Source organism: Haliotis asinina, chromosome 2 (assembly GCF_037392515.1).
Source record: "Haliotis asinina isolate JCU_RB_2024 chromosome 2, JCU_Hal_asi_v2, whole genome shotgun sequence".
NCBI lineage: Eukaryota > Metazoa > Mollusca > Gastropoda > Lepetellida > Haliotidae > Haliotis > Haliotis asinina.
The window spans coordinates 54,227,092-54,238,138 of record NC_090281.1 but is presented as its reverse complement, the minus strand read 5'-3'; the positions used below and the strand labels follow the sequence as shown (position 1 = coordinate 54,238,138).

The 11,047-nt window shown below is 38.9% G+C and overlaps 1 protein-coding gene across 1 annotated transcript; it reads right to left on the bottom strand.

Moving 5' to 3' along the window:
- Window positions 1-555: 555 nt before the first annotated feature.
- LOC137272693 (acid-sensing ion channel 1A-like) lies at window positions 556-10,446 on the bottom strand. The gene is made up of 8 exons (XM_067805075.1): window positions 10,289-10,446; window positions 6,504-7,041; window positions 4,114-4,212; window positions 3,258-3,438; window positions 2,445-2,501; window positions 2,014-2,176; window positions 1,478-1,569; window positions 556-862 (listed from the first exon to the last, which is right to left on the bottom strand). Exons 1-8 carry the CDS (start codon window positions 10,444-10,446, stop codon window positions 717-719), a joined length of 1,434 nt encoding a protein of 477 aa, XP_067661176.1. The 3' UTR covers window positions 556-716.
- Between the last annotated feature and the right edge of the window lie 601 nt (window positions 10,447-11,047).

Genomic DNA, 11,047 nt, shown 5'->3' with positions numbered 1-11,047 from the left:
GAATATCATCTTTACTCACTTTTGAATATATATGCAGAAAATGCTGAATTAATTGACTCTTAGTGTATAATCTTTTGTAAACCTATTTATGCAGAGAGAGAACAATTGAGGATGAAAATGATACAAAATTATAAAACACACTTAAATTTGTTCTCTTCTAAGGTAGGCAATACGTATTGTGTGTTTTTCTGTCATGTACACTTGTGAATTACTTGAGAAATGCTTCGACGGCATACTAGAACACACATCTTCACGAACCTTGTAGATCTTTTTGACTTTGCAATTAAACTTCTATTGATACTTTTAGATGCAAGAGGTTTCTCGTATATCCAAGACACAACTTGATTGTGAAAATGATAACGGATACACAGATAGCTGAAACAACTATTCCAAATGTATTCCAAATAGAAAATAGTACTGGAAACGTTGACAAAAGATCAGGATCAAAGATCATGGCTGTCACCAATGCAAATCAGGAGGTGTCATGTGCGTATGCATTCTTCACAAGGTTATTGCGATGAATTAAACCTAACGTGTAAAAATACATACCCTGACTTAAGCTTTATTACGGCTGAAAGAAATCGTATTGTCTTCAAACAGAGCTGTCCTTTTGTCATTAATCAGTCTTGCATTTGTGCAAAGAGGACCCATTAGACTGGCTAGATTTGTGACCCAGCACAAAGTGGTTATTCTCATTTTTGTCGCAATCTATTTGTCTACCAGTTGCTGATTCTGTTACGAGCTTTTCTTCCTCTACATTTGTCCAAGAGGAAGATGATGATGAACACCAGGAATTCCGTGATCTCCGCAACTGTCAGCATGCTGGCTCCGAGACAGAGACCCATCTGACCCCCGATATCGGCTGCAACAACAACATCATTGCCTGTACATTTACATCGACATAAGGAACTCCACTATATCATGTCGACTCCCTGTTCCTATCTACGAAGCACACGACTTTGTTACAGGTCTTTTGGGCATGGTGAAACTTTCTTGCTCTGTTTGCAAAGTGGAACTATGCACAATGTAGAGTTGGTACGAAAACGTATCTGTATCATATACTTCTCTTCTTAAAACTATTTCTGACTCTGGATACGTCCCGACTCCCGAGAGGACCCGGAGTGGAACTGGTCTTCGGCTACCCATGGTTATCATAAGAGACGAATAACGGAAGCGGTTGGTCAGGTTCTGTGACTCTGTAGACACAGTTGCGTAAATTGGCGTTGATAGCTGAAATGTCTGGTCCAGACTCGATTATTTACAGACCGCCATAACAAACAAACAAACAAACAAACATAGTTTTCACTCCGGTTTGTGTAAGTGTGACAAACTGTTCAGATGAACTTTGCACCCATGAATACTATTTTTATAATCATAATCGATAAATAAAGATGACAGTGCGGTACTAGATTCTAAATGATATTAGGATATTCTCGCCATCACGCCAAACCATTTGGATAAGAAATATGGCACTTACAAAACAGCGTGGCCACAGTGTGTTGAGGTTGTTGTGTGATGGTTGTCACCATCATCTGGCCGTAAAACACTCTCAGCATCACGAAGTTCTCTCTGAATCAAAGACATCAAGACTTTAGTGTACATCTACTACCCAGTGTGATTGACGTAATACCACGGCCATTTTGAAAATTCACAAATGCGTCCTTTGTTCTTCTTATCCAACCTTATCAATAATTTTCTATTTTGAAAAACCTCCCATTATGCTACATGCCTATTACTCATAACAAATTACATTTTAGGAAAACATCATGTTTATTTTGGTGCCTGGCTGTTACTGAGTGCTGATTCAAACGAATAGAAGAATGAAACATTAGTTTGAGACTCAAATGTATCACATTTTCTGGAAATAAATTTGTTTATGACATTTCAACGGAGACTAGACCACGTTCCACAGAACATGATGGCTCTACAGCGATTGTAGGTCTCTGTGAAAGGGTGGGGGTTAAGGTCACCCAAGTGCTAAGAATTAGTCCGTGGTTCATACGGAAGTCTTACAGCATGGCTTCCTTGTCTTGTGCCCCTCTGGTCTTCAGGAGGTGGTCGACCCAGACCTTTGCTGGGAAGGAGCTAGAGGACACCTGGGCAGTGTAACTGTCAAACCTGCACTCGCCGACACACCCGCATTCCTGTAGGAAGTTAGCTTCGGTGGACTCAGCATCTGTGAAATGGCACGAGAAAACCCGTTCAACATTCATATGAAATCTCTGCTGAAATCAGAGTCGATTTTGTACAATTCTGACTACACAATGACTATCTGTTTGGTTGACGCCATATTCAGCATTACTTCAGCTGTTTCCAGCATCCGGCAAATGATTACACAGTGTAGCAGGATTTGGATGTTTCCAAACATACCACGATAGAATAGTTATATCCTCATTATGAAAGTTTCTACTGTTATCGGTATATTTCTGGTCCCGTTTACTCACCACGAACGGGGTTGTAACAACTGTCCTGTTTCGTCAGTGAACACAATGGTCCACCCCCTGCAATATAAGTAAGTAAATATGATTGTTATGCAACCTTTTCTAAGGAGTGTTACTGATTGTGAGTGATGTGGATTATGGCAGCAATGGAGTGACCCTCGGATTAAAGAGTTCCCAAACCACAGACCCGGGTTCGAGTCGTGTTCAATGTGCGAATCTCATATCCCATACTTGTATTTGATTTATGTCGTGCTCTTTGGTTTCCATTGGAAATCTTTTAAATACGCATTTCTTTGAGATATTGCTTAAAATTGGAAGACCACAAAACGCAACAGCAGGTGGACACTGGATGGCGCTTTGCAAATAGCTAACGCTCTTCATTTGGAGTGACAAGGGGACAAGGAAACATAGCGACAATGTCTTACATGAAGACGGTCAACATGGCACGTTCTTAACTTGTCACGATTTTGTTACGTCTGACACCTTTTGCTTTTGTGAAGCAATGGACAAAATGACAATGTTACTTCTTGGGTTCCATGCATAAAGCAAGGGAATTGAGTCCATGAAGTCTCTTCGCCACTTTCGATGTCATGTGTCAATCACGTCAGCGAATCAGAGCACCCTATCCAGCTAGTCTCCTCTTACGACAAGCATGTGTTGCTGAAGACCAATTCTAACCCGAATCTTCACTAAAATTATTGTCACCAGACAGAAAGAAACGAGTTAGTTATTATTTTCCCTACAGCGTTCCACTGAGTTATAATTACTGAAATACACGGGCAGCGAAACCGTTTCAAAAATAACTAAATGACTTACGGGGATCAGAAGGTCCGACACATCCACACTGATTGAAAGCCTTGGCCTGGACACACTCCATGACGCAATGGTTAAAGGTGTAAGGGGAATAGTACTTGAGAGGATTCACAAACTTGGGACTAGTTGTGTCCACACAGTCCATGTGACCAAACGCCAAGTAGGGCTGCGGTTGATAGAAATACTACGAACAAAATTACACGTTATTCATATTTAGAACGAGATCACCTTACTAAAAGGCAGATCGTTTCATTTCGAGATAGAATTGCATTAACCTGATTTGGACAAAATGATTTTAAACGTTACTTCATGAATATGCACGAGAACAACCAGTTGCATGACGTATTCCATGTAGATGTAAAAGCGAAAGAGAAACCTTTTAATCCTTTTTTCTCACATCATGTTATGGCAACTGTAGATTTGCATTATTGTACCATCTGGCGTAAATCTTTTGTCATTCACCAAATTTTGGACTCGCGTCCTCGAAAGTAATCATTAGGCATTGAAATACATAATACATACAAATGATTATTAACATTACATGTTTTAAACACACGCGGACTGGATTTCAATTATAATAGGACGAGATATTAAAATTGTCTCATTCTGATCATTCAGCCCCGTAGTTATTAACCTTCTCAATCCCTTCTCAAGGTATTTTTCTAGGATGAATGTTAAAAGACAGTCGAACAACATGGTGTCGAAAATGAAGGGACTGAGTTATCACCCGTTTGGGATAACTGCAAAATGACCACAGATGAAGGAATATGCAGGAAAGATTTTGACTTCGAGACAACCGCAGGTTCGACACATGTAAATTCAACACAACCATGTTTGTATGCACATGCAAACTACTGACCTCATATTTTTGCATGGCGACATATGTGGAGAAGCCAGGTGCCGCCATTACAATGGTGGAGCTAGCGTCTGGGTGGACAGATGGATTATGGAGAAATACCTGTATGTATACATAACATTTGTTTACAGTATTGTATTGTGTATATGCGAACGTACGTAGCGGTTTAAATTCACGTCATAATTATGTTTGAATATTTTGAGTCTGCTGTCCCACTAAACAGCAAATTACAAGTTTCCACACACCGTACATTCTGTACATTAGAGTAAAAATGGCCCTTTAAAATTTTGAAGTTTACTATTCATACAAGGGCAATGGTTCAATCTAAATTCAGAAAATGGCAGATAATCCTGAAAATGGCTCACTGACAAAGTTCTCTATCCCACATTTTTCAACCTGAACGGTCCAAAATCGTCTAAAATGGTCAAGGTCTGGAGCACAACGACCTAATAGACGTCAGTGAGCACAAGACAGCACGACTAGCTTGTTGCCAATCACGTCAAGTAAGTACAAAGAGTAGGTTCCATTGATCAGACTAACATCGATTTCTTTTGTTTACTCGTGGTTGGTGATGCAGGAAAACACGGAATATCTTGGAACGGGTCTGGCGGGGGTTCGTTGATGGTCTCATATTACTAAATTCCGAAGCTGCATATAAAATCCGTACAAAGAGAGCAATATTGCTAGGACCACCGAATTCCTGTCTGAAGTCTTAATATACTCCTCACAAAAAATTAAGCAACAAGTATTTTCACTTAAATATATTTATCATTCTCGATAGCGATTGTTGCTGGCATGTTACTGAAAGGTGAATGGTCAAAGAATACCTAAACTTTAATGACTGTCAAACTGATGTATCTGATAACATCCCCGAACACAACCATCATGAAAAACAACATGCAAAATGTGTGGCATGAATGTGCTCCACATTTCACGCATGCAATCTGATCGGTTATATCCTACCTGGTCCTACCTTCATTTATATGGATGGTCATGCCCGTTGGATGATAATGCTCGAGAAAGAGTTGTTAATAATGTTGTTTAGATCAAAAACCTAACGCATATGGACAGGTCTGCAAGGTCAATAGATCTTAATCCCACTGAACACGCGTGGGACATTATTGGAAGTCGTGCTTTCTGTCTCCATGTTCACCCCATACTCTGGGTGAACATGAACACGCATTACAGAGAGAATGGCAGGACATTTCACAACGGCAGCTTTAAAGGTTCATTTAGTCAACGCAAAAACATGTAGCAGCTTGCAGTCGCGCTCATGATGGTCATACGCGCTACTGAACACTGCTTCGCTGTCAAACACTTGAACTTCAGTGTTAACATGTTGCATGACTGTTTCATGGGTTCGTGCATTTGATGATTAGCAAGTCTATTATTGCTCAATACCATTTCTTTTCATTTTGTTCATCGTGTGTACATATGTTTCACTTTCTACCGCATCATTCCACGATTTGCAGTTTCAACGAATGGAAAGATAATGAGACTAAAATGTGTTGTTTAAGTTTCTGGGAGGAGTATTCTATCATGAAAGGATTTTCTCGACATTCACAGAAAGTATAATTTTATGACAAGTATAGTTAATGCCATGTGGATTCTCGAAAACACAAAGCATTTGCTTATATTTTTACAATCTCCGAAACGGACCACAAACCATTCTTTCAAAACAGGTTTTCAAAGTTGGATAAAACTATCCCTCACGACAAGCGTAAGGAACCGATCTATAGTCAGAGGTTCTGGAAAGTTACCTTGACAAGTACGTTATCAGCAGCACAAAAAAGTTCGTTTGTTTGCATGTTTGCTCCTGTGAATAAAGTACAGATTATCGATCCTTTTTTGCGTTAAGCTTTGCAATTTGATATTCCTTGGATCAGTTGATCCAGATAATGTCAGCAAGAGTGAGTGAGTGAGTTTAGTTTTACGCCGCACTCAGCAATATTCCAGTGGACAAGACAATCCAATGATCAACAGCATGAACAATTGGGAACTGATGACATGTGTCAACCAAGTCAGCAAGCTTGACCACCCGATCCAGTTAGTCGCCTCGTACGACAAGCATAGTCGCCTTTTAAGGCAATAATATTAGTAAGATAGGGCTCTTGTTGTCCACATTAAGCGTCCACTCTAAATGAAGGTCACGGCTAATACATCAGAAACTAATTTAATCACTAATTACCTGAAATAAATCCTGGCTGTAAATTCTTTCAGATAAGTAGATTTAATAGCTCAATTCTGACTTTAAGAGGACTGTCAAGCATGACATCAGCAAAATAATCAGTTGGTTTCAACATTTCACAATCGAAGGTCTTCAAGACACTTTAGGGACGTAACATTTTAATTTATTTAGATATCAGAACTCCGTTACGTAGATAACGTGTTACCTTAATCCCCGCTGCCATGTTCGCTACAAATGTGTATTGGTCCTGATAGATGTTCATTAAGACCACAAGGTTCTTGGAGTCACCTGCCTTCTTCACTCGGGCAATTTCGCTGTCATTGAAGTTGAAGGTATGACACAATCCCTCAGACGTGAAAATAGGTCGGAACCTGGTCATGCAGTCAAACTCTACACCACCAAAGGCACATGAAAACAACATTTTGGATCCTTCCATGGACATATTGTTCCACCACTCTACAGACAATTGATCCTGAAACACATCTGAAACAGGGAATGATCTTGCATCCACCGATCCGTTATGTCTGTTGAAGAGGTAGTTCTCCATTTCTGGATAAACATCAAGGCGAGTTTTGTTTAGGGTGCATCTGTTGCAGATGGTGACGGCAGGGAAGTCGATGACGGACATCATTTTGGGTGTGAACTTGGTGATAGTAGGGTAGCTGTAGTAGTTTCCAATCTGATCGACAAGGTTATACACGAGGAAGGCCGTCGTTGAACACAATGCTATCATCCAAATCGACCTAACAAAGTAAGATGACTGAAATGAGTATTGCCATTTTATCAGACACGCCTAACAGTCAACACCTGCATATGCGAAGGAGCCGTATAGCGTAAGTCAATTAGGAGATAATAAACCAACGAAGTTAGCAGTTAATCGTGCAAAGTCTTACCAGAAAACGGTGACCTGTAATTTTTAAATATCTAAATCTCATTTAATATATTCCCTACCACCCTGTAGGAGACCACATAAACGTGACACGGGTTTGATTGCTCCTTTCGAAAGAAATCTTGGGTAACCTTCGATTCTTCTTAAAGAATGCAAGCGACTTTACACAATATTTCTATTTGTCTTTGGTTTTCAATTCAAGAACAGCAAAAGCTTTGCCTCTGAAATCGATACTTGGTTTATTTCCAGAAGGGGATTTGGATTGGTAAACAAGCAATATATTGCTTATGTTAATACCGCTCCAGGATACAAGTAACTTATATAAAGCAGTCGTGAGGAGAAAAGCATGCAAATATCAAACAATAAACAATAGCTTTCTGTGAATGTAACAATCAAAACGTGATAACATAGCCAGTTATAACATGAAGATCATTAATGTCGGAAGTGCAGTTTCTCTTTACTATTACAACACAAATCTTCCTGAGAGTACAATGAAAGAATGGATAGATTCTAATAGTTCGTGATTATCGTTAGCAGATCCACTAGGGTGGCCGTATAGTATTGATTTGATATCATATCCTTTGGTATAGAAGTGCATTTTGTGTCTTATGTCAGAGTAATTTATGCACGAAAAAAATAGTGCATTGGATCTTCGTAAGAGTAGCCACAAGAACAAGACGGATTTGAAGATAAAAATCGTTCATATTTGTGTGCGTTTAAATCACTGCAACCGAGCCTGAGCCCCGAATGAATAATCTGACAGAATCTTGATCCTGAGTTTAAATTAAAGTAGGTTTGATTATTATATGACACACTAATTGTTTTCTTAAAACTACCCAGAGTAGCCGATTCTCTATGATCAGTAGACAAAGAATTCCACAGTCTTACAGTATCTGGCATAAATTGCACTTTTGCTATCGATAGTTTGGAGCTTCAAACGATCTCGAAAACTGTAGTTTGCTGTGTCAGATACCTTAGGAGGGACGAGATTGCTCAAATATTTTGGAGTGAAATTATTAACCATCTTATAGAAAAATGTTAGTTTTTGGATGTGTCTACGAGTACATAGTGGTTGGAAATTTGTCTCATCATAAATTTTCTTTTGACTCGTACCGCGAACAGCACCGCAAATAGTTCTGAGTGCATCAAGGTTAAGATTTTCAAGTGTTAATGCTTGCTGTTTGGTACAGTTGTCCCAGATGTGACAACGGTAGTCGAAAATAGGTAAAATAAATTGTATGTACATTGTTTGCAAAGTTTTCCGTGAGAGACGATATTTAAAACCTCTTAGACAGTTTACCATGGGTGCGACCTTTTTAGCGATGCAGTTAACATGGTCTGTCCAGGAGCAGTCATGTTGTAAAGTAAGTCCCAAATGTTTATGGCTATTAACACCATTAATGCTATAACCCTTCATTATTAAATTTAGTTTTGGGCTTGGCCGCACTTTACGAGAGAATTGTATAGAATCTGTTTTATTGGGATTAAATGTAACTTGCCATTTGTCGGCCCAATCAGAAATTTTACGAAGATCATTATTAAGACACAGAGCAGTTTCGGCAGGATCGTCTATTAAAGCATACAGTGATGTGTCATCTGCGAAGAGACGGATATTGCTGTTAATTCCTTCAACAATGTCGTTGACATAAACTATAAACAGTAGGGGTCCTAGGACAGAGCCTTGTGAAACGCCGGCTAAGAGTGATCTTTGGTCAGACGTATAACCATTTATAACAACTCTTTGAACTCTGTTGTCTAGATAACTCTCAAACCATTTCAACAAATTACCCCCGATACCATAACGTCTTAGCTTGTGTATAATACCTTTATGCCAGACCTTGTCAAAAGCCTTACTCACGTCACAAAATACAGCCCTAATTTCCTTACCTCTGTCGACTGCACTCGCTATAAAGTCATACAGGTACGTTAGTTGATTTACTGTTGAATCACCTGGCACGAAACCGGATTGTAAGTTTGTAAGTACATCATTATCCCTAAAATGATTAAATACGTGTTTGAAAATGCATCGTTCAAAAGTCTTTGCTACACAGCTTGTTAGTGCCACTGGTCGATAGTTACAGCATTTATTTATACTGCCTTTTTGTGAATAGGAACAACTAATGCCTCCTTCCAAATATCGGGAAACACTTTGTTCTTTAATGATAATATATTAAAAACTTCAGATAAGGGAACTGCTAATTCCCTTGCATTCATTTTCAGGAATTTGTTGCCAATACCATCTGGGCCTGTTGCTTTAGTGGTGTCAACAGAGAAGAGAATATCGTAGATTTCTTGCGAACTATTTGTTAGGTCACATAATGGATTATCTACCTCTGAGTGAATTTCGGGAATATCCCGAATATTTGAAGCATCTACTCTTGCCTGATCTGCAAAGAAATCATTCATAATGTTTGCTGTTTCAGTACTGTCATCGTATAGTTTGTCGTTATGGATTATCGAAGGAAAAGTGTTAATATTGGTGATATGTTTACTTTTTACATAATTCTTAACTAGATGCCACCATGTTTTTGTACCGTGTTCATTGTTTATCTTTTCATCAATTTTATTCGTGTACTTCCTCTTTGCATTTCTTACCGCGGATATAACTTTATTTCTACTCGATCTAAAAAGTGCCCAGTCAGATGATGAGTTACGCCTTTTTATGATGGCGAATGCGTCTACGAATCAATTTACGTACCTCACTACTCATCCAGGGGGCATCCCGGGGCCTTATCGTAACGACTTTATTTGGAATATAACTATCGCATACGTCAAGAATTGTACCTGTAAAGTCGTCTGCGATACGGTTAATATTTTCAGAGGCGAAGATAGCATGAAATCGATACTTCGGGTATTTATTTTGTGTTCAATATTTCATGAAACAAGCATAATATCATGTTGCAAAGAGTTAAAGTAGCTCCCTAGGAAGTGCTTAAATGCATCTGATGAACTTGATTACTTGGGAAGTGTTCTTGCGGCTTGGCTGACTTGTTACAATACTACTTGCTTTACTCGCACACACTTGGTAATTTGCAAGCCGTGTGTACATAAATTTGGTGTTAAATAGCAAACACACATGCGTTTAGTACATCCATACCTACCCTCGGATGCTAAAAGGGCTGACTGAAGGAGGTTTAATTTTGTCAACAGAATGAAGGCCTGTAGAATCTCTGAATTCAGTCCAAAGATCATTCAGTCTATACGTTGGCGAACGCCGGCCCGCGTCAAACGTCACAGCCTCTGTTTTCTCACCAGTCATTGATTCTGTGGATGAAGTTTCATCTGAACAATGAATTAAAGAAATAGTCATGAGGGGTCCAGCCCTCCCCCAATCCTTTGCATCCATACATTTTAGACGTTTTGACTAGACAAAAAAGCCCCCCAAACACAAAAAACCCAACAAAAGACAACAAGAACAACCCCCCCCCCCCCAAGAAAAAAACCCAAAACCAAACAAAAAACAAACAAACAAAAAACAACAACAAACAAACAAAAAAAACCCAAAAAACAAATGAAACAAATAAACAAACAAATCCAACCAACCAACCAAACAAAAAAAACCCGGAAGTCAAATAAATTTTACAGGGCTTTACTTACATTCATAACGACTTGTGCAGCTATTGTTTTGGTTCTTTAAAGACCATAACACACCTTTTTATGTATGAAACAAGGTTACTCTTATTTGCCAAATTCTTGAAAACTGGCTAAACAATAATCTGGATGCACATTTAAACTATATTTAAACAAATGTTCCAGTCGATGTGATTTTTACCCTTTAAAAATAATATTTAACTGTAAAATATCTAGCCACAATTCTCTAATCTCTAAGTTTTACCACCAGGAGCATAAACATATTATGA

Excerpts from the sequence above, each read along its gene's own strand:
- LOC137272693 (XM_067805075.1), bottom strand. The coding sequence starts at position 10,446 with ATGACTGGTGAGAAAACAGAGGCTGTGACGTTTGACGCGGGCCGGCGT. Across the intron at positions 3,439-4,113 it reads TCGCCATGCAAAAATATGAG|TATTTCTATCAACCGCAGCC; the intron begins GTCAGTAGTTTG and ends TTTTGTTCGTAG. Across the intron at positions 2,502-3,257 it reads TGTCGGACCTTCTGATCCCC|GGGGTGGACCATTGTGTTCA; the intron begins GTAAGTCATTTA and ends CTTATATTGCAG.